The 24,175-nt window shown below is 32.7% G+C and overlaps 4 protein-coding genes across 4 annotated transcripts; all 4 read right to left on the bottom strand.

The window, feature by feature from the left end:
- Positions 1-529: 529 nt before the first annotated feature.
- On the bottom strand, positions 530-5,432 carry LOC115721326 (dehydrogenase FPY6). The gene is made up of 12 exons (XM_030650596.2): positions 5,222-5,432; positions 4,996-5,136; positions 3,928-3,976; positions 3,791-3,808; positions 3,577-3,692; positions 3,387-3,500; positions 3,102-3,152; positions 2,666-2,754; positions 2,500-2,560; positions 1,958-2,035; positions 1,692-1,802; positions 530-826 (listed from the first exon to the last, which is right to left on the bottom strand). Exons 1-12 carry the CDS (start codon positions 5,348-5,350, stop codon positions 701-703), a joined length of 1,083 nt encoding a protein of 360 aa, XP_030506456.2. The 5' UTR covers positions 5,351-5,432; the 3' UTR covers positions 530-700.
- Positions 5,433-6,823: 1,391 nt separating this feature from the next.
- LOC115720715 (DNA topoisomerase 6 subunit B) lies at positions 6,824-11,710 on the bottom strand. Its single transcript, XM_030649881.2, has 19 exons — positions 11,346-11,710; positions 11,192-11,244; positions 10,826-10,923; positions 10,566-10,671; positions 10,177-10,314; positions 10,020-10,071; positions 9,837-9,901; positions 9,647-9,753; positions 9,369-9,471; positions 9,194-9,279; positions 8,893-9,089; positions 8,505-8,620; positions 8,309-8,394; positions 8,091-8,163; positions 7,918-8,009; positions 7,687-7,825; positions 7,509-7,603; positions 7,245-7,425; positions 6,824-7,152 (listed from the first exon to the last, which is right to left on the bottom strand). Exons 1-19 carry the CDS (start codon positions 11,437-11,439, stop codon positions 6,997-6,999), a joined length of 2,037 nt encoding a protein of 678 aa, XP_030505741.2. The 5' UTR covers positions 11,440-11,710; the 3' UTR covers positions 6,824-6,996.
- A 940-nt stretch (positions 11,711-12,650) lies between these two features.
- LOC133035172 (dehydrogenase FPY6-like) lies at positions 12,651-17,447 on the bottom strand. Its single transcript, XM_061111010.1, has 11 exons — positions 17,198-17,447; positions 16,969-17,109; positions 14,930-14,978; positions 14,792-14,809; positions 14,585-14,700; positions 14,395-14,508; positions 14,110-14,160; positions 13,676-13,764; positions 13,510-13,570; positions 12,961-13,038; positions 12,651-12,803 (listed from the first exon to the last, which is right to left on the bottom strand). The coding sequence occupies exons 1-11, from the start codon at positions 17,324-17,326 to the stop codon at positions 12,669-12,671; spliced, it is 981 nt and encodes a 326-aa protein (XP_060966993.1). The 5' UTR covers positions 17,327-17,447; the 3' UTR covers positions 12,651-12,668.
- Positions 17,448-18,839: 1,392 nt separating this feature from the next.
- LOC133035173 (DNA topoisomerase 6 subunit B-like) lies at positions 18,840-23,649 on the bottom strand. The gene is made up of 19 exons (XM_061111011.1): positions 23,397-23,649; positions 23,243-23,295; positions 22,862-22,959; positions 22,601-22,706; positions 22,212-22,349; positions 22,055-22,106; positions 21,872-21,936; positions 21,683-21,789; positions 21,405-21,507; positions 21,230-21,315; positions 20,915-21,111; positions 20,527-20,642; positions 20,331-20,416; positions 20,113-20,185; positions 19,935-20,026; positions 19,704-19,842; positions 19,526-19,620; positions 19,262-19,442; positions 18,840-19,168 (listed from the first exon to the last, which is right to left on the bottom strand). Exons 1-19 carry the CDS (start codon positions 23,488-23,490, stop codon positions 19,013-19,015), a joined length of 2,037 nt encoding a protein of 678 aa, XP_060966994.1. The 5' UTR covers positions 23,491-23,649; the 3' UTR covers positions 18,840-19,012.
- Positions 23,650-24,175: the final 526 nt, after the last annotated feature.

The raw sequence follows: 24,175 nt of genomic DNA on the forward strand, positions 1-24,175 counted from the left end.
AATATTGATATCTCTAATCTGTTTTTTCTTTTCTTTTTTCATTGTACATTTTCACTATTTTGGCAACATTGGGAATTGAAATATAGGGGTAAGTTTATAGTACACACTTTAATAAAGTGTTTCGGCAGACTCTCTATTTATTTCGGTATTCAAAAGAGTTTTTTAGTCTGATCTTTTTTTTTCTTGAATTTGTACGTTGAAGGTATTTAGGGCTGCCCGTTAATTTTTTAAAATTTTTTAAATAATTTACAATATCGAAAATAAAATATAAATATTTTACTGTATGCATAATTATTTTTTTCTAAAAATTTACATGTGTTTCTAAATAACTACAACGCATACGATTATGAAAATAAAAATGAGACCAAATAACTCTTCTGAATACCGAAATCGATATGAGGACTAAAGTTTTGTTAGTATTTGCTTAAAACCTAGTACCTTAATTAGTAGTCTTCATTGTTGTCTGGTTTGGAGACATAAAGTGATATAAATAAGTGAATACTTTGCTAAAAAAAAGTTGTTTTGATAATGACAACAACAAATAAGTAAACTTTATTCAAATAAGCACTAGTTCTACAAATCTCTTCTTTTTATTTCATTTCATATCTTGATGTTAAAGGGAAAAAATATGGGTATCAAGATAACAATATAACATGAATTTCAATCATATTTTTAAAGAAGAGTTAATCATCAATCAAGTTCAAAACTTTTTTACTTGAACTGGTGCACCTTGCTTTGCGCCGGATTCAAGCATTGCTTCTAGAACGGCAACGTCTCTGGCACCTTCCTCGAAAGACATACGAGGCTCGGTTTTGTGGTCATTCCCCTTCAAATGACAGAAGAAAGATCTCATATAAGTGAAAGATGGTATAACAAAAAACTAACCAGAAAAATGTTCAATTTTGTTGTAATTAAGACACTAATAGAAAAGGACTTTAACACCTCAGCAACTAACTAACTAAATCTGTTAGTTATTCAACTAAAACCAGCTACTATAAGTAGTCTACTTCCACCTATTGAGAGCTGAAAACAGAGTGTGTGTTCTTGGAGGGTTGTTAAAGGGATTGTTCATTCTTGAAATGACTTCGCTCGTGTGAGATGAATCTGTATTCTAGTGTTTTTTTTTTCTTTGATGGAATAATAGGAGAGGAGGGGGCTACCAATGTAGCTCTCCTCTCTGGGTGTTACCAAGAGAGCTCCAACCCCGCTCTAGAATGTTCGTCGAGATTCGTGTGGTCTCCCCTACTTATGATGGGGCGTGTCACCAAAACCGCACCGAACAACTAGTGGTGAATGCCTTTCCTGAAGTAGAGGGTTGGGAATGGGCCGACACCAAAAGTTCACATTTAAGGCAGATTTATTAAATACTTCTTCCCAGAGAGAGCCACCCAAGTTCGAACCCATGACTTCATGCCATAGGAAAACAAGTATTGCCAATAGTTTTGACTTCATTACTTCATGTTCATCAATAAAGTTCATTCTTTGCTCCAATAGTTTTGATCACGAAACACATTGTTTCATAGATTAGTCTACACAATTTCTGGTGTTATTCTTTCTTTGCTATTTTTGATTATTGATTTGGTCATTGAATTCTTGTTTAGTTGATTTTCTTGTTCTTGTTGGAGGTGTGATCCAATCACAACAATTTTTAATCAAAGATGAAAACTTTATACAATTTTTGAATTAATTACCTTTATGCTGGCTTGGGATATGTCATATATGAAACTTTTGAATTCATCAGTCACTCCACTGAATTTGTAGAATGTGCTTTTGCTTTGTCCATCGGTACTATAAAGTGTAACCTGAAACAACATCGAAAATATCAAAAGATGTAAACTTTATACAATTTTTGATAAAAAGAACTAAACTTTTTGCTGCTAAGCCCAAATGGCAACTCCCATTCTTGAACATATTCTAATCTAGCTCATTCATAAGCTTTGTTAGGTTTTCGAGTTACCAGGTAGCCATGTTGACCGTCATGCTTTCCGCGCTCGACTTGTAATGTTCCTTTCAAGCCAACAACTCTCCAGATAATCTACAAAAAAAAAAATTAAAATTACTACATAGACAATTGTATTCATACTCAGAAACGTTTTGTTATGTCTTTATCTTATTATTTCATTGAATAGATCAAATCCTGAATACATTTCTAATATTTAATGGGAATTTAGAAAACTGAATATCATAATAATAATAGATATCGAATTACTCTAATTGAATTATTTGGGCTCACTAATTATCAATGGGATCAAGGTTACTTTCAACAAGAAATCTATTGACGAGTTAGTGCTGTTCTAGTCGAAAATCAAAATTTATCAGAAGCTTGGTCTAAAATTTCCCCAAAAGAAAAAAATTAGCCTTTAATGATTACATAAGAGCAATAATCAGCAAGGGGGATTATTCAGAGCAAACAATAATTAATCGTAAATCTATAAATAAAGTTAATTACATACAACTTTCAAACTAAAAGAATGTTATAGTAAACGTAACGACATATACCTTGGGCGAGCTAGAGGAGACGATCATTACAAAAACTCCAGAACACCCGTTCGCCAATTGGCTAAGTCAAAGAAATCGAAATATTCACCTTTAGCTTAAGTTGTTTCATACCAAAAGAGGGAGAAAATAAAAAACAAATCTTTAAGTTTGCACAGCTATAACTTACAAAAGAGAGGTTATGTTATCTGGTGGAGGCAAAGTCTTGTCTACATAAGATGTTAAAGCTGAGACTGAGACTACCTCGGATCCAACAAGCTGTTTCAATGAATAGGGAAAAAAATTCATACAATGGCCAAGACATGGTTTACTAATGGTATATTTGCAGCATAACTACTCAAAGTTTTATATTTGTAAGAGGTAGGTATCCAATGATTGTTTTTAGCGGTAAAACTACTCAAAATTACTAGAATTTAGATAGTGAGACGTGTCATCCTAGACACTAGCTAATGGTTCAAAGTGACAAAATTACAGTTTTAGAAACTTTGGATAGTTTTGCTGCTAAAAAAAATTATTGGGTACCTGACGGTTACAAACGTAAATTTTGAGTAGTTATGCTGCAAATATCCCTTTACTAACAATGAATTTTTAAAACGTAACATTACCATCCTCAACCCGGCGATATAATGCACCCCCATGTCTAGAATAAAACCACCCTGTCATAGAAAAATATATGAACTGGTCAGCTTAAGAGACAGTGAAATCAAGGATTATGTACCAATAACTCCCTTACACTTTCATGAGGAATTGTAGTAATTCACACCTCAAAGACATTGAATCTTTATTAGAAATAGTACAACTGAAGTGGGAAAAGTAGGCATTGAACAACAAACTAAATATCTAATGGGACTCATGATTGCGAGAGAACAAGATTATGTATGAACACTTACAGTAAAATCGCGCCTCCAAGAGCTTGAGAAGTAAGGATTAGAACTGTTCATAGATCCTTCAATAATCACTTGGACATTCATCATATCTCCAATATCAGCTACTAGCTTCTTACACTGTGTAAGCAAAAATGAGTGTCTTTCAGGCTAGAAAAATGAGAGGGTATGTCACTTCAGCAGGAATAATACATACCTCAACAAAAGCAGGTTCGAATCTATAGTTTTCCGCCACAGCCCAAATGGGTTTACTCGAGATATTGGCACAAACCGAGTTATAGCCTGCAATAGCAGCTTCAAGCTGACTTGTAGCTGTATTTAAATCCAAATTGTTAGCAACTTTGAGTTAAGACTAATAATCATTGAAGACAATGCATACTACTTAAGCCGAAAAACTACACACTACTTACAAGCTGCAGCTGGTTTCTCTTCAGAACCACCAAGTTAACCATGCAACAGAATCCAAAAGGAAAATTTTAGTAAATTGCCTGAGAAGACTAATGAAAAAAATGATAACATCAAGAATAAACTTCTTTGATATTATTACCCTGAAGGACATGTTTTCCTGCCTTAAGCATCCTTAGTGAGAAATCTACCTGCATGGAATGAAAACAAAAGGATTATGCTCAAATCAATTGGTGTGCTCAAATTTTACTACTCTGAAGGATCAACTTTAATGTTACATATTCATTTGAAAACAAAAGTAGGGAAACTCACTGCATAAGCAAGCAGTGATCAATCTAAACCAAAGTTAGGGAAACTCACTGCATATTCATTTTTGCCTCAAAAAATTATCTTCATTACAGAAGAGAAAATGCTATAGTTTACCCAAGAGTCTTGATCATTACCACCCGAGAAATGCTTAGGGTACTTTAAGATGCTAAGCACCATAAAAAGTGATAAATCGCTATTTGTGCATTTCAACATCAAATCCCACACATTTTGATTTAATAAATAATATGGTTAACCGCTTACCAATAATGAGGTGATACGCCGGTATGGTATTGAACACCTTAAGTGTTACATGAAAGTGGTATTGGAGAATTAATAGTAAATTGTTAGTAGTGTCTATCTTAGTATAAATATGTAATTGTGTAGTAATTAATGGATATGAAATGAGAAAAAAAAACTTTGGTTCGTTTGGGAGATTTGTTCTGTCTTGAAGAGGACCCGTTACCTATCATTAGTACATTCATTGAGAATTAGTGCCAAACTCCAATACAAGTACTGGGACGCATTGTTCGAGTTAGTGCCAAACTCCAATAGGAATACTTCTAATTCTCATTCATTTCATTGAAAATCTATTTGTAAAATGACACTACATATTTATACTAAACTAGACAATACTAACAATTTCCAATTAAACTCCTATACCACTTTCATGTAACATTAACTATTGCCACCTTCTTAATTTTTAACAATTGAACTTACTCTAATTTTAGACATAAACATACTAACATTTTACACTCACCAAATTCTACTCAATCCAATTGTATGAACAAAAACCGCACACAGAAAAAGTAAATCTTTCAACTTCAAGCATCTAAATTTACACAGAAATATCAACAAGAAGATATTTTTTTGATTATAATGAATTGTATATGATTGATAATACCTGAGCTTGGCCAGCTAAAACCACAGCAACACCAAGAATTGAACTATCTTGAGAAATCTCATCAAGGCCCTTATCACCCCATTTACACTCTACTCCAGGAAAAAATTTCTGGGCAATCTCAACCGCACCTCTAGCTGATTCCTAAACCAAAAACACAGTAAAATTAAAGAAAATAAAAATAAAAAAGGGTTCTTGAAAAAGAAGAAGAAAGAGAAATAGTAATAACCTCAGTTCTACTCCAAATAGCTTTGAGGGAGACTAGGTTGGAGATCTCACTGAGCCTGGGAATGTACTGGGTTTTGACAAAGATACCAGCTCCAAGAATGGCGATCTGGGGTACCACTGGATTTGCCATATTCAAATTCTGCTCTGATGAAATTGAACTGAAAAACCAGAGTCCCTAACAGATGAAGCACTAAGAAGATGCCTAGGAATATTAGGATGGTGATTGGTGAATCCATTTTATATTAATTTTAAAATCTAAAACATTTTAGTGATTTGTAAAAATAATCTTTATAAAAATAACAAATAACTTTACACAAAAATTTTTATTAGTAAATTAGCAAAATAATATTGTATAGTCGCAAAAACGATTATGAATTATACTGTGCAATCATAAAAGACTATTATGGTCACAAAACGACCATATATTTACACTATGTGACCATTATGATCGCATAGAATAAATTAAATGAGATTGTTTTGCAAATTTTAGTATTTTACATTGTTAGTTTTATAAATTTAACCTATTTGTTTCAGTTCCTAGGAAAACATTTTAGTATAATTTTTTATGATCTTGTATGTTATAGTTATTTAGAATCAATTATAAATTAAAAAATTCTGAATAATTTACAATGTCGAAAATAAGATTTACATATTGTATTGTACTTGTGTTCAATCTTATAAAAAAAAAAAATTAAATTTATAACTGCTCTAAAATAAGTGCAATATGCGCGATTATAAAAAAAATTAAATTAAAAAAGTTTTTTTAAATGACGAAATAGATAGAAAATTTATTAAAACAACCCATTAAGAGTCTTCTAAAAAATTTCCAAAACAAATTATAAATTAAATTAGATTTGAGATTATACTAACAAAGTTATACTTTAAGTTTAAGCAAAATAAAAGTTATAAATTAAATTTGTATTGAAAGTTTTATAGTAAGCACATGTTATTACATGTGAAATTAGGTTTAATTTTATATAGATAATATATATTTATTGGCAATGAGTTGAGTTACTTGTATTGTATTCCAATAAATTTCTTTTCAATGATAAAACAAATGGGAACAAATAATAAAGTGAAAAATGGAACTTATTATGTAAGCATTAAAATTACAAGATTTAAAAAAATTTAGGGACCCCAAAAGGGGTGCACTCTTTTCCTATTTTTTGTATTTGATTAGTTTGTAATCTCATTTTTAATATATGATGATGTATATTATATCACTTTTTTTTTATTATAATTATTTAAAACATTTAACAAAGTATTAAAAAATTCAGAATAATTTATAAGTGTATAAAAAAAACACACGAGCAACAACCTTTAGTTATACATTGTTAATATATATAAAAAATTAAGATTAAAGAAGGGAATGGATCATTAACATAGAATTTTCCAATAGTTTCATTTTTGTTTTTTACTTAACCACAAATTTAATGATAAATGACTATAGTCTATAGGTGACATTTTACAATTTTCAAAAACTCACCATACTTAGTCTAATTGAGCCAAAATCCATATTAACAAAAAAGCATTATACTAAATTATAATACACTAATCATATCTTCCAAGTTTTGTGAGATTGGTAGAATAAAATCAGAGGAAATAAAAAACAAAGACACTTTTTTTTATTAGTACAAGAAAAGTGATAAAAACAAATGAAAAATACTACATGACCACCTTCTTTATTTAAAAGGATACACAATAAATCCTACTTTAAATTTTCTTTTTCCCTAATTGAAATATAAAATAAAAATAAAAATAAATGCAATGACTAATTTAATTATACAATCTGAAAACAAATATGGGGTTGTGTAAATTGATGAAATTTTTATCATCAGCTTCTTCTTCAAGTGACTGTAAATATATAGATTCTCTTGGTTCTTCACTCACTCCACTCTGTGTTGCATACTCCATTGCCATCTCATAATCCACCTTCAATGACCATAACTCATTTAGATTTGCCATTTTATCAATTTCAAAAGCGAGAAAACAACCGAACATTCTTGTTCGAAAACTGAGCTTACCTTTTCAACATGTTGAGCAAGTTTTTCCCTGAGAGTTTCTTTAGTAATAATACGATCTGAAACTTTATCGAGTAATTCAGAGTCTTCGTCGTCATCAGCCACCTTTTTCTTCTTTGATGCGTGTGAATTCGCCATTTCTTTCAAAACCTCGTATACAGCACTGGTGGCATCCACAATGTACCTGTCAATTGATAACGAGATTGTCAGAGATCGGTATTTGAACAACTCGGTACACATTTGAGAGATGTGTTGGTTGAACTTTACTTGCTCAAATTCCGTTTTCTTTCCTGCTGCTCGCGTGCCTGTATTTTCTTTACTATCTTCGATTTAAGCTGGATACAACACTGCTGAATAGCAGCCTGAGAGACAAAAGAAAAAATAGCTTTGTAATTTAGTACATGTTCGTAATGGAAATCTCGAAATTTAAGTGGGCAATTCATACCTTCACAGCTGTAGCTATTTCGGTTATATCATCTCCAATATACTCCTTTCCAGTCCCTTTAAAGGGAATTTTGGTGCTAACAACGCTCACAAAAACACCGATTTTATCTTGTGCCTGGTTGATCTTGTAACTACTCCAGCTGAAAAGTTATTTTCAGAATACGTTAGGCTGATTTAACTCTAATTTCGTGTTCATCACTAGACATTTTCTAACCCTTTCCCACTTTCTTACTTGATTCTCTTAAGGGCAGTTCTGGTTACAACATCAGCACCCTGCTCGAAAAGAAGTGGTATCCGGTTTGCAAATCTGAAAATATTCACACCCTACAAACAAACATTCAAGCTTCATTAGTTGATAGCAGTTACAGAACAAAGACTGTGAAATCTTGAGAGTTAAAAGCCTACTTGCTTCACATCTTTTCCGCCCATGCTGACTCCAGCTTCCACAATGAATGGGTGGCCTTCGAAAACTTGAGCACTGTATACAGTTGTTGTCAAGAGAAACATACTCAGAAACAAAATATTTTTCCAAAGTACATTAGTGAAATTATGTTAGAAAGATACAAAAGTTAGTTCCCCAAAACTCATGACAAGGAGAAAGAAACACGAGATTCAAACACAACCTGCCTGAATAAGTTGCAACCATGTCTGGATGCAGCTCTTTTATGATTCCAAGCCGAAGATTGTACTCCCCTGCAGGACTAAGACACTGAAAACAGTTTTGGAGTATGAGTCCATTAACATCAGATAGACAACTAAATGTCACTGACGTTGTAAAATTGTCTCAACGATTAACGTAAAGTGCCTGTGAAAGCTTACATCACCACTAGGATCATCAAACTTAGCTTGGCGAAATAATTGATGAATGCGGACGATTTGTTGAGAAGTTAGAGACTTAACAGCCGTTTTGGGGTTGAAGTCGGGACCCATTTCCCCTTTATTAAGAAAAAATAACAAGTTAGGAATCAACTTTCTGAAGTTAGTAATGTACAAGAGAAAGAGTGCTAGCATAACATAACAGCAATTTTAACAAATTCTTGAAATTTAACTTCAATAGTACGCCTACATGTAATGTTTTCTTTAGTGTAGAATGCTCAATTTTCCACACCATCAGAGTTCTGTTATAGGTTTACACATACTACTGGTTATAATAAAAGCCTAAAACTTGCATAATCAGCAAATACTTAAAATTCTCGAGTGATCCTACCTATTAACCGTTCAGCATAAGGTTTTCCTATATTTACAAATTCATGCTGAAGAAATTGTAAAAGGTTTGCCTTTGAAGTTTCTGTTATAAGACGCTTGATCAGCAGTAAGTCAACTGATGATGGATGGTGCTTCGTCTCAAGAGGAATTGGTGGCATTACATCAGTTCTTCGTGAAAATCTTATAGTTACGTTTTTACTGCATAAAAAACGAGAATACAAGTGTGACTTGATATTTATCTATTTCTTAGGAACTATTACATGTATTTCTTAGTGTGTGTGCGAGGGAGAGAGAGAGCATACTCAGTTGAGTCTGTTACAAATTTAAATAGGAATTGGGCATAAGGAGTGATAACAGCCATTTGTCTCATGTAGTGCAATATCTTGGACTGCACATGCCAAGAAAGAAGTTTTCTCAGATTAAGATATTATGGTGGAAATAAAAATAAGAGAGATGTGCCAGTCATGAATTGCATACACGATAAGTAGTCCAATTTCCCTCAATTACAACTTGTATTTCAGCTCCATGCCATCGCTCCTTATTATCTCGTTTTTCATGTGCATGTACATGTGGAATGTTCCTGACAACTTGGAAAGAGCACCATTATGACTATGGACAACAAAATCTAAACCAAGACACCCCAACCAAAAACATCACATGTACAAGTTACACATACAAATATATTAATCGGGTTTGCAACTTTGCATGATAAACAAAGAAAGAAAAATATCATTCTTCCATTAAATTTGACATACCGATGAATATCTATATCCAGCCTGCAAAACGTACTGTAATTTTGGCCCTTCATCGATGATGATATCTCTATAGGAAGCCCTGTACTCATCTTGGACCAAATTAAAGCCTGAAAAATGTAAACATATCTTATCAAGATACATTCAACAAACGAATTCCATTAGAGCAGAGGAATATGAAGTCCAATCTTACCATCTTTGCACCAAGACCAAATTTCCCTCGTGTCTGCTTGAGGCCATATTTTGTCCCAGATAGAACTGCATGGGTTTGTTCATTTACATAAGATTATGGATATTTAAGGAAGAGAACAAGGATCAAGAAGTTTGAGAATGACCAAAATAGTATGGAAACTTGACTTATAAATTAATTCTGAACCTCGCCCAAACATATTTGGTATGTCATCATGTGGCATTCCTTTTCCATTATCCTGCATTTAAAACCAATTATAAAAATAAGGTTTTCACTTACAGTGACGAAAACAAATAAGTGATGTTATGTTAAAAGAAGGCTGTGAAATAAGATATGAATCCACCTTGCATGTCACCCGATAAAATGAAGCTTCACCTCGACCCTTCATTCCCTTCGAAGGTTGTGACTCTTTGACCTTTTTACCAAGAGAAATATTTTTTGCTTGCATTTCTTGAGCACGGGCCTCCTTTGCCAATCGTTTCTGCAATACAGGAAGCAAAAATGCATGAGAAAGAATTTGAAAGAAGCTCAACTTTGACATAAATTCATAGTAAGGAGTTTCTGGGGTTCTCTTAAATTCAAAAATTCAAACAGTCAACAAATTACCATTACATAGCACTACAATCACAAACACAAAGAAGTAACAAAAGATACATTATCCATGAGGGAAAATACAGCATAAATGAACCACTTGCAAAAACAAAATAATAATAACAATAGAAATGGGCACACCTCTCGAGCCTTAGTTGTCTCATAATCATCATAGAGCGCCTCATCAATGCGCTCCCGATCAACAAGTCCAATCATAGAGTTAAACTTGCTTTTTCCAATCTCTTCACTACAATAGGTGAACATAAAGATCAAACCCATAGCAATATATCCAAATTCAAACAGAAATAAACTAGAATTCAAGACATGTATATTCACTACAATTCATAGTGATCTTGTCAAGTGAAAATTGATCATAATTTGGTCTCAGAAAATCCACATACATGGTTATTTCGACGACAGGAAGCTCCGAAATGGACTCAGCAGAATCAAGTGAGTTTTCAACAAGCTCCCTCACAGTAGTGTAAAGAGATTTCCCTGGCTGAGAGTTTCAACAAAAAAAAAAATCAAGCTCCTAAAATTACACAGCTAACATAGGGTAATCAACAGTAGTTCATTTCTAAAAATTTAACAGAAAATACACCAAATTTAATCAAATTCAATAGATTTCCAATGCTGAAAGTTCTAACAAAAGGAACAAACTCCAAATTGAAAATCAGCACTTTTTCAATTCCAAAAATTTGACTCAAAATACATCAAACTTTATCAAATTCAACCAATTATTGAAGAAAAAAGGAAAAGAAAATTACATTATCAAATCCAGCAATATTCTTGTTCTCCGCGAAAAACTCAGCGGGAGATTCTGCGAGATCACAATGAATCAATCAACAATTACAATTCACAAATTCACAATCATATACATACACATAAATATATAATTATACATGAGAAAGAGAAACTAACTCTGCTTGAGAGTGCTGGGAGTTTCCTTAGACTTTCTCGCAGCCGCCTTGGATTTAGATTTCTTAAGCTCCGGAGAGCTTTCGCTGCTCTCCATTTCCGAATCTCAACACAGAAAAAATGCGAAGAAGAAAGAGAAAGAAAGGTAACAGAGCAAAGCTCAAGCTCAAGCTCTGCTAGGGCTAAGTTACAGATTTTTTTTTTTTTTTTTTTTTTTTTTGTAAAGTTGAAATTAGAGAAGTTGTTTTTTTTTTTTAATCTAACGATGGAGAGAAAAGGGTATGGAATCCAACGGCTGAGATTTAATGCTTTATTATTTTCTCCAAATTTTGCTTTTGCCGCCAAAATATGGATCAAATCTCAACCCTTGAATAATGGAGTGTGTGGAAAACCGTTGGATCTGAACATCATCACGATCATAAATTAAGCCTAATTAAGAACAATTTTGTTTTTAATATTGCTAAAAATATATTTTAGTGTGTCTTAAACATCATTTAAGAGTTCTTTCACAAAAAAAAAAAAAAAATCATTTAAGGACCCTTTTAAAAAAAAAAATCATTTAGGACTATGATGGTATTTATTTAAAGATAATTACATTAAACGCTATTTTTTACGAATTTTTTATGTTTGAAGAATTTTTTTTTATATTTTTATAGTTTTTTATAGAAACAACAAGAAAACTATATAAAGATAACATGAAAATAACATTTAAATAACATCAAAACAACAATAAAAGATAATACACAGATAACGAAAAATTAATAACAAATTAACAAAAATATAACATAAAAAAGACCGTATTTTCTGTAAATAAAATAAAAAAAAATAGTAAAAATATTTAAAATTCCGTAAAATCGTATTTTTGTAATTTTTTTATTATTTTTGTGTATTTATAAAATAATCTTATTTTTAAAAGTATAGTAAAGGTTATAATTACAATTCAAGCTGTAGTACTGAACTATTTTATATATTTAGATTTTAAAACATATTAATTAAATTGCTCACACTACATTAATTTTTTAAATACTTCTTGCCAGAGAGAGCCACCCAAGTTCGAACCCATGACTTCATGCCATAGGAAAACAAGTATTGCCAATAGTTTTGACTTCATTACTTCATGTTCATCAATAAAGTTCATTCTTTGCTCCAATAGTTTTGATCACGAAACACATTGTTTCATGGATTAGTCTACACACTTTCTGGTGTTATTCTTTCTTTGCTATTTTTGATTATTGATTTGGTCATTGAATTCTTGTTTAGTTGATTTTCTTGTTCTTGTTGGAGGTGTGATCCATTCACAACAATTTTTAATCAAAGATGAAAACTTTATACAATTTTTGAATTAATTACCTTTATGCTGGCTTGGGATATGTCATATATGAAACTTTTGAATTCATCAGTCACTCCACTGAATTTGTAGAATGTGCTTTTGCTTTGTCCATCGGTACTATAAAGTGTAACCTGAAACAACATCGAAAATATCAAAAGATGTAAACTTTATACAATTTTTGATAAAAAGAACTAAACTTTTTGCTGCTAAGCCCAAATGGCAACTCCCATTCTTGAACATATTTTAATCCAAAGCTCATTCATAAGCTTTGTTAGGTTTTCGAGTTACCAGGTAGCCATGTTGACCGTCATGCTTTCCGCGCTCGACTTGTAATGTCCCTTTCAAGCCAACAACTCTCCAGATAATCTACAAAAAAAATAAAAATAAAAATTACTACAGAGAAAATTGTATTCATACTCAAAAGAAACGTTTTGTTATGTCTTTATCTTATTATTTCATTGAATAGATCAAATCCTGAATACATTTCTGGTATTCAATCGGAATTTAGAAAACTGAATATCATAATAATAATAGATATCGAATTACTCTAATTGAATTATTTGGGCTCACTCATTATCAATGGGATCAAGGTTACTTTCAACAAGAAATCTATTGACGAGTTAGTGCTGTTCTAGTCGAAAATCAAAATTTATCAGAAGCTTGGTCTAAAATTTCCCCAAAAGAAAAAAAATTAGCCTTTTATGATTACATAAGAGCAATAATCAGCAAGGGGGATTATTCAGAGCAAACCATAATTAATCGTAAATCTATAAATAAAATTAATTACATACAACTTTCAAACTAAAAGAATGTTATAGTAAACGTAACGACATATACCTTGGGCGAGCTAGAGGAGACGATCATTACAAAAACTCCAGAACACCCGTTCGCCAATTGGCTAAGTCAAAGAAATTGAAATATTCACCTTTAGCTTAAGTTGTTTCATACCAAAAGAGGGAGAAAATAAAAAACAAATCTTTGAATTTGCACAGCTATAACTTACAAAAGAGAGGTTATGTTATCTGGTGGAGGCAAAGTCTTGTCTACATAAGATGTTAAAGCTGAGACTGAGACTACCTCGGATCCAACAAGCTGTTTCAATGAATAGGGAAAAAAATTCATACAATGGCCAAGACATGGTTTACTAATGGTATATTTGCAGCATAACTACTCAAAGTTTTATATTTGTAAGAGGTAGGTATCCAATGATTGTTTTTAGCGGTAAAACTACTCAAAATTACTACAATTTAGATAGTGACACGTGTCATCCTAGACACTAGCTAACGGTTCAAAGTGACAACATTACAGTTTTAGAAATTTGAGTAGTTTTGCTGCTAAAAAAAATCATTAGGTACTTGCCGGTTACAAATGTAAATTTTGGGTAGTTATGCCGCAAATATCCCTTTACTAATAATGAACTTTTAAACGTAACATTACCATCCTCAACCCGGCGATATAATGCACCCCCATGTCTAGAATAAAGCCACCCTGTCATAGAAAAATATATGAACTGGTTAGCTTAAGAAACAGTGAAATCAAGGATTATGTACCAATAACCCCCTTACACTTTCATGAGGAATTGAAGTAATTCACACTTTAAAGAAATTGAATTTTTAATAGAAATAGTACAACTGAAGTGGGAAAAGTAGGCATTGAAAAACAAACTAAATATCTAATGGGACTCATGATTGCAAGAGAACAAGATTATGTATGAACACTTACAGTAAAATCGCGCCTCCAAGAGCTTGAGAAGTAAGGATTCGAACTGTTCATAGATCCTTCAATAATCACTTGGACATTCATCATATCTCCAATATCAGCTACTAACTTCTTACACTGTGTAAGCAAAAATGAGTGTCTTTCAGGCTAGAAAAATGAGAGGGTATGTCACTTCAGCAGGAATAATACATACCTCAACAAAAGCAGGTTCGAATCTATAGTTTTCCGCCACAGCCCAAATGGGTTTACTCGGGATATTGGCACAAACCGAGTTATAGCCTGCAATAGCAGCTTCAAGCTGACTTGTAGCTGTATTTAAATCCAAATTGTTAGCAACTTTGAGTTAAGACTAATAATCATTGAAGACAATGCATACTACTTAAGCTTACACACTACTTACAAGCTGCAGCCGGTTTCTCTTCAGAACCACCAAGTTAACCATGTAACAGAATCCAAAAGGAAAATTTTAGTAAATTGCCTGAGAAGACTAATGAAAAAAAATGACAACATCAAGAATAAACTTCTTTGATATTATTACCCTGAAGGACATGCTTTCCTGCCTTGAGCATCCTTAGTGAGAAATCAACCTGCATGGAATGATACATAATGTAGCCTTTGAAATCAAAACAAAAGGATTATGCTTAAATCAATTGGTGTGCTCAGATTTTACTACTCTAAAGGACCAACTTTATGTTACATATTCATTTGAAAACAAAAGTAGGGAAACTCACTGCATAAGCAAGCAGTGATCAATCTAAACCAAAGTAGGGAAACTCACTGCATATTCATTTTTGCCTCAAAAAACTCTCTTCATTACAGAAGAGAAAATGCTATAGTTTACCTAAGAGTCTTGATCATTACCACCCGAGAAATGCTTAGGATACTTTAAGATGCTAAGCACCATAAAAAGTGACAAATCGCTATTTGTGCATTTCAACATCAAATCCCACACATTTTGTATAACGTCCCCGCTTCAAGCCTCCATTGGGTCCTTACACCCACAGAATGAATGGCTCTTATACACGAGTACGCCACTCTAGCTGCTTCCTGGATTGATGACTGGCCCTACAGACCAACACGAGTGTTTCCAGCGAGCTTTGTCCTCACTCGCACGCTTCCTGGGAAAACTTCCTAGGAGGTCACCCATCCTAAAATTGCTCCAGGTCAAGCACGCTTAACTATGGAGTTCTTTCGTGATGGGCTACCGAAAAACAAGATGCACCTTGTTGATATAGGTAGTACCAATCAATCCTTTTAAGCCCTCTTCAACTGTGTAGTCCCATACCTACACAGTCTCAGAATCATCCCACTTGACCTTCCCCAGGCGATGTGGGATTGCACAGCTTACCCGGTATTTCCCCTTACGGATCACGGGACTACTAACTGTCACAATCACCCCCCCTTACGGGGTCCGACGTCCTCGTCGACCACACTTCCGGCTGGAGTCAAGGCTCTGATACCATTTGTAACGTCGTCGCTTCAAGCCTCCATTGGATCCTTACACCCACGTAAATGAATGGCTCTTATACACGAGTACGCCACTCTAGCTGCTTCCTGGATTGATGACTGGCCCTACAGACCAACACGAGTGTTTCCAGCGAGCTTTGTCCTCACTCGCACGCTTCCTGGGAAAACTTCCCAGGAGGTCACCCATCCTAAAATTGCTCCAGGTCAAGCACGCTTAACTATGGAGTTCTTTCGTGATGAGCTACCGAAAAACAAGATGCACCTTGTTGATATAGGTAGTACCAATCAATCATTTTAAGCCCTCTTCAACTGTGTAGTCCCATACCTACACAGTCTCAGAATCATCCCACTTGACCTTCCCCAGGCGATGTGGGATTGCACAGCTTACCCGGTATTTCCCCTTACGGATCACGGGACTACTGACTGTCACATTTTGATTTAATAAATAATAATATATGGTTAACCGCTTACCAATAATGAGGTGATACGCCGGTATGGTGTTGAACACCTTAAGTGTTACATGAAAGTGGTATTGGAGAATTAATAGTAAATTGTTAGTAGTGTCTATCTTAGTATAAATATGTAATTGTGTAGTGATTAATGGATATGAAATGAGAAAAAAGAACTTTGGTTCGTTTGGGAGATTTGTTTTGTCTCGAAGAGGACCCGTTACTTATCATAAGTACATTCATTGAGAGTTAGTGCCAAACTCAAATACAAGTACTGGGACATATTGTTCGAGTTAGTGCCAAACTCCAATAGGAATACTTCTAATTCTCATTCATTTCATTAAAAATCTATTTGTAAAATGACACTACATATTTATACTAAACTAGACAATACTAACAATAAACTCCTATACCACTTTCATGTAACATTAACTATTGCCACCTTAATTTTTAACAATTGAACTTACTCTAATTTTAGACATAAATATACTAACATTTTACACTCACCAAATTCCACTCAATCCAATTGTATGAACAAAAACAACAAAAACCACACACAAAAAAAGTAAATCTTTCAACTTCAAGCATCTAAATTTACACATAAATATCAACAAGAAGATGTTTTTTTTTATTATAATGAATTGTATACGATTGATAATACCTGAGCTTGGCCAGCTAAAACCACAGCAACACCAAGTATTGAACTATCTTGAGAAATCTCATCAAGACCCTTATCTCCCCATTTACACACTACTCCAGGAAAAAATTTCTGGGCAATCTCAACCGCACCTCTAGCTGATTCCTAAACCAAAAACACAGTAAAATTAAAGAAAATAAAAATAAAAAAGGGTTCTTGAAAAAGAAGAAGAAGAAAGAGAAATAGTAATAACCTCAGTTCTACTCCAAATAGCTTTGAGGGAGACTAGGTTGGAGATCTCACTGAGCCTGGGAATGTACTGGGTTTTAACAAAGATACCAGCTCCAAGAATGGCGATCTGGGGTGCCACTGGATTTGCCATATTCAAATTCTGCTCTGATGAAATTGAACTGAAAAACCAGAGTCCCTAACAGATGAAGCACTAAGAAGATGCCTAGGAATATTAGGATGGTGATTGGTGAATCCCTTTTATTAATTTTAAAATCTAAAAAATTTTAGTGATTTGTAAAAATAATCTTTATAAAAATAACAAATAACTTTACACAAAAAATTTTATTAGTAAATTAGCAAAATAATATTGTATAGTCGTAAAAACGACTATGAATTATACTATGTAATCATAAAAGACTATTATAGTCGCAAAACGACTATATATTTATACTATGTGACCATTATGATCGTATAAAATAAATTAAATGAGATTATTTTAAAAAAATTAGTATTTTACATTGTTAGTTTTATAAATTTAACCTATTTGTTTCAGCTCCTCGGAAAATATTTATTATAATTTTTTATGATTGTGTATGTTATAGTTATTTAGAATCAATTATAAATTAAAATTATCTGAATAGTTTATAATGTTGAAAATAAGATTTACATATTGTGTTGTACTTGTGTTCAATCTTATACGAATGGTAAGTAACTGCCAAATCTTATTTTTAGTATTATATACTATTAAGAATTTTTTAAAAATTTATAAGTACTCTAAAATAATTACAATATCCGTGATTATAAAACAATTAAATTGAATTTTTTTATTAAATGACAAAATAGATAAAAAAAATCTACTAAAACAATCCTATAACAGTCTACTAAAAAATTTCCAAAACAAATTATAAATTAAATTAGATTTGAGATTATACTAACAAAGTTATACTTTAAGTTTAAGCAATATAAAAGGTATAAATTAAATTTGTATTGAAAGTTTTATAGTGTAAGCACATGTTATTACATGTGAAATTAGGATTAATTTTATATAGATAATATATATTTATTGGCAATGAGTTGAGTTACTTGTATTGTATTCCAATAAATTTCTTTTCAATGATAAAACAAATGGGAACAAATAATAAAGTGGAAAATGGAACTTATTATGTAAGCATTAAAATTACAAGATTTAAAAAAATTTAGGGACCCCAAAAGGGGTGCACTCTTTTCCTATTTTTTTGTATTTGATTAGTTTGTAATCTCATTTTTAATATATGATGATGTATATTATATTACTTTTTTTATTATAATTATTTAAAACATTTAACAAAGTATTAAAAAATTCAGAATAAAAGTGTATAAAAAAACACATGAGCAACAACCTTAAGTTATACATTGTTAATATATATAAAAAATTAAGATTAAAGAAGGGAATGCATCATTAACATAGAATTTTCCAATAGTTTCACTTTTGTTTTTTACTTAACCACAAATTTAATGATAAATGACTATAGTCTATAGGTGACATTTTACAATTTTCAAAAACTCACCATACTTAATCTAATTGAGCCAAAATCCATATTAACAAAAAAGCATTGTACTAAATTATAATACACTAATCATATCTTCCAAGTTTTGTGAAATTGGTAGAATAAAATCAGAGGAAATAAAAAACAAAGACACTTTTTTTTATTAGTACAATAAAAGTGATAAAAACAAATGAAAAATACTACATGACCACCTTCTTTATTTAAAAGGATACACAATAAATCCTACTTTAAATTTTCTTTTTCCCTATTTGAAATATAAAATAAAAATAAAAATAAATGCAATGACTAATTTAATTATACAATCTGAAAACAAATATGGGGTTGTGTAAATTGATGAAATTTTTATCATCAGCTTCTTCTTCAAGTGACTGTAAATATATAGATTCTCTTGGTTCTTCACTCACTCCACTCTGTGTTGCATACTCCATTGCCATCTCATAATCCACCTTCAATGACCATAAACTCATTTAGATTTGCCATTTTATCAATTTTAAAAGCGAGAATACAACCGAACACCCTCGTTCGAAAAATGAGCTTACCTTTTCAACATGTTGAGCAAGTTTTTCCCTGAGAGTTTCTTTAGTAATAATACGATCTGAAACTTTATCGAGTAATTCAGAGTCTTCGTCGTCATCAGCCACCTTTTTCTTCTTTGATGCGTGTGAATGCGCCATTTCTTTCAAAACCTCGTATACAGCACTGGTGGCATCCACAATGTACCTGTCAATTGATAACGAGATTGTCAGAGATCGGTATTTGAACAACTCGGTACACATTTGAGAGATGTGTTGGTTGAACTTTACTTGCTCAAATTCCGTTTTCTTTCCTGCTGCTCTCGCGCTTGTATTTTCTTTACTATCTTCGATTTAAGCTGAATACAACACTGCTGAATAGCAGCCTGAAAGACAAAGAAAATAAGAAATTTCTTAATTTACTAATGTGGGTAATGGATATCCCGAAATTTAAGTGGGTAGTTTATACCTTCACAGCTGTAGCTATTTCGGTTATATCATCTCCAATATACTCCTTTCCAGTCCCTTTAAAGGGAATTTTGGTGCTAACAATGCTCACAAAAACACCGATTTTATCTTGTGCCTGGTTGATCTTGTAACTACTCCAGCTGAAAAGTTATTTTCAGAATACGTTAGGCTGATTTAACTCTAATTTCGTGTTCATCACTAGACATTTTCTAACCCTTTCCCACTTTCTTACTTAATTCTCTTAAGGGCAGTTCTGGTTACAACATCAGCACCCTGTTCGAAAAGAAGTGGTATCCGGTTTGCAAATCTGAAAATATTCACACCCTACAAACAAACAAACATTCAAGCTTCATTAGTTGAATAGCAGTTACAGAACAAAGACTATGAAATCTTGAGAGTTAAAAGCCTACTTGCTTCACATCTTTTCCGCCCATGCTGACCCCAGCTTCCACAATGAATGGGTGGCCTTCGAAAACTTGAGCACTGTATACAGTTATTGGCAAGAGAAACATACTCAGAAACAAAACATTTTTCCAAAGTACATTAGTGAAATTATGTTAGAAAGATACAAAAGTTAGTTCCCCAAAACTCATGACAAGGAGAAAGAAACACGAGATTCAAACACAACCTGCCTGAATAAGTTGCAACCATGTCTGGATGCAGCTCTTTTATGATTCCAAGCCGAAGATTGTACTCCCCTGCAGGACTAAGACACTGAAAACAGTTTCGGAGTATGAGTCCATTAACATCAGATAGACAACTAAATGTCACTAACGTTGTAAAATTGTCTCAATGATTAACGTTAAGTGCCTGTGAAAGCTTACATCACCACTAGGATCATCAAACTTAGCTTGGCGAAATAATTGATGAATGCGGACGATTTGTTGAGAAGTTAGAGACTTAACAGCCGTTTTGGGGTTGAAGTCGGGACCCATTTCCCCTTTATTAAGAAAAAATAACAAGTTAGGAATCAACTTTCTGAAGTTAGTAATGTACAAGACAAAGAGTGCTAGCATAACATAACAGCAATTTTAACAAATTCTTGAAATTTAACTTCAATAGTACGCCTACATGTAATGTTTTCTTTAGTGTAGAATGCTCAATTTTCCACACCATCAGAGTTCTGTTCTAGGTTTACACATACTACTGGTTATAATAAAAGCCTAAAACTTGCATAATCAGCAAATACTTAAAATTCTCGAGTGATCCTACCTATTAACCGTTCAGCATAAGGTTTTCCTATATTTACAAATTCATGCTGAAGAAATTGTAAAAGGTTTGCCTTTGAAGTTTCTGTTATAAGACGCTTGATCAGCAGTAAGTCAACTGATGATGGATGGTGCTTCGTCTCAAGAGGAATTGGCGGCATTACATCAGTTCTTCGTGAAAATCTTATAGTTACGTTTTTACTGCATAAAAAACGAGAATACAAGTGTGACTTGATATTTATCTATTTCTTAGGAACTATTACATGTATTTCTTAGTGTGTGTGTGTGTGTGAGAGAGAGAGAGAGAGAGAGAGCATACTCAGTTGAGTCTGTTACAAATTTAAATAGGAATTGGGCATAAGGAGTGATAACAGCCATTTGTCTCATGTAGTGCAATATCTTGGACTGCACATGCCAAGAAAGAAGTTTTCTCAGATTAAGATATTATGGTAAAAATAAAAATAAGAGATATGTGCCAGTCATGAATTGCATACACGATAAGTAGTCCAATTTCCCTCAATTACAACTTGTATTTCAGCTCCATGCCATCGCTCCTTATTATCTCGTTTTTCATGTGCATGTACATGTGGAATGTTCCTGACAACTTGGAAAGAGCACCATTATGACTATGGACAACAAAATCTAAACCAAGACACCCCAACCAAAAACATCACATGTACAAGTTACACATACAAATATATTAATCGGGTTTGCAACTTTGCATGATAAACAAAGAAAGAAAAATATCATTCTTCCATTAAATTTGACATACCGATGAATATCTATATCCAGCCTGCAGAAGGTACTGTAATTTTGGCCCTTCATCGATGATGATATCTCTATAGGAAGCCCTGTACTCATCTTGGACCAAATTAAGGCCTGAAAATGTTAACATATCTTATCAAGTTACATTCAACAAACGAATTCCATTAGAGCAGAGGAATATCATGTCCAATCTTACCATCTTTGCACCAAGACCAAATTTCCCTCGTGTCTGCTTGAGGCCATATTTTGTCCCAGATAGAACTGCATGGGTTTGTTCATTTACATAAGATTATGGATATTTAAGGAAGAGAACAAGGATCAAGAAGTTTGAGAATGACCAAAATAGTATGGAAACTTGACTAATGAATTAATTCTGAACCTCGCCCAAACATATTTGGTATGTCATCATGTGGCATTCCTTTTCCATTATCCTGCATTTAAAACCAATTATAAAAATAAGGTTTTCACTTACAGTGACGAAAACAAATAAGTGATGTTATGTTAAAAGAAGGCTGTGAAATAAGATATGAATCCACCTTGCATGTCACCCGATAAAATGAAGCTTCACCTCGACCCTTCATTCCCTTCGAAGGTTGTGACTCTTTGACCTTTTTACCAAGCGAAATATTTTTTGCTTGCATTTCTTGAGCACGGGCCTCCTTTGCCAATCGTTTCTGCAATACAGGAAGCAAAAATGCATGAGAAAGAATTTGAAAGAAGCTCAACTTTGACATAAATTCATACTAACGACTCTCTGGGGTTCTCTTAAATTCAAAAATTCAAACAGTCAACAAATTAACATTACATAGCACTACAATCACAAACACAAAGAAGTAACAAAAGATACATTATGCACGAGGGAAAATACAGCATACATGAACCACTTGCAAAAACAAAATAATAATAACAATAGAAATGGGCACACCTCTCGAGCCTTAGTTGTCTCATAATCATCATAGAGCGCTTCATCAATGCGCTCCCGATCAACAAGTCCAATCATAGAGTTAAACTTGCTTTTTCCAATCTCTTCACTACAATAGGTGAACATAAAGATCAAACCCATAGCAAATATATCCAAATTCAAACAGAAATAAACTAGAGTTCAAGACATGTATATTCACTACGATTCATAGTGATCTTGTCAAGTGAAAATTGATCAGAATTTGGTCTCAGAAAACCCACATACATGGTTATTTCGACAACAGGAAGCTCCGAAATGGACTCAGCAGAATCAAGTGAGTTTTCAACAAGCTCCCTCACAGTAGTGTAAAGAGATTTCCCAGGCTGAGAGTTCAACAACAAAAAAGATCAAGCTCCTAAAATTACACAGCTAACATAGGGTGATCAACAGTTGTTCATTTCTAAAAATTTAACAGAAAAATTACACCAAATTTAATCAAATTCAATAGATTTCCAATGCTGAAAGTTCAACAAAAGGAACAAAACTCCAAATTGAAAATCAGCACTTTTTCAATTCCAAAAATTTGACTCAAAATACATCAAACTTAATCAAATTCAACCACAAACAAACAAGAGATTATTGAAGAAAAAAGGAAAAGAAAATTACATTATCAAATCCAGCAATATTCTTGTTCTCCGCGAAAAACTCAGCGGGAGATTCTGCAAGATCACAATAAATCAATCAACAATTACAATTCACAAATTCACAATCATATACATACACATAAATATATAATTATACATGAGAAAGAGAAACTAACTCTGCTTGAGAGTGCTGGGAGTTTCCTTAGACTTTCTCGGAGCCGCCTTGGATTTAGATTTCTTAAGCTCCGGAGAGCTTTCGCTGCTCTCCATTTCCGAATCTCAACACAGAAAAAATGCGAAGAAGAAAGAGAAAGAAAGGTAACAGAGCAAAGCTCAAGCTCAAGCTCTGCTAGGGCTAAGTTACAGATTATTTTTTTTTTTTTTTTTGTAAAGTTGAAATTAGAGAAGTTGTTTTTTTTTTTTAATCTAACGATGGAGAGAAAAGGATATGGAATCCAACGGCTTAGATTTAATGCTTTATTATTTTCTCCAAATTTTGCTTTTGCCGCCAAAATATGGATCAAATCTCAACCCTTGAATAATAGAGTGTGTGGAAAACCGTTGGATCTGAACATCATCAGGATCATAAATTAAGCCTAATTAAGAACAATTTTGTTTTCAATATTGCTAAAAATATATTTTAGTGTGTCTAAAACATCATTTAAGAGTTCTTTCAAAAAAAAAAAAAAATAATCATTTAAGGACCCTTTTAAAAAAAAATCATTTAGGATTTATTATGATGGTATTTATTAAGAGATAATTACATTAGACGCTATTTTTTACGGATTTTTTTACGTTTGAAGAATTTTTTTTATATTTTTACAGTTTTTTATAGAAACAACAAGAAAACTATATAAAGATAACATGAAAATAACATCAAAACAATAATAAAAGATAATACACAAATAACGAAAAATCAATAACAAATTAACAAAAATATAACATAAAAAAGATC

Source organism: Cannabis sativa, chromosome 2, assembly GCF_029168945.1.
Source record: "Cannabis sativa cultivar Pink pepper isolate KNU-18-1 chromosome 2, ASM2916894v1, whole genome shotgun sequence".
NCBI lineage: Eukaryota > Viridiplantae > Streptophyta > Magnoliopsida > Rosales > Cannabaceae > Cannabis > Cannabis sativa.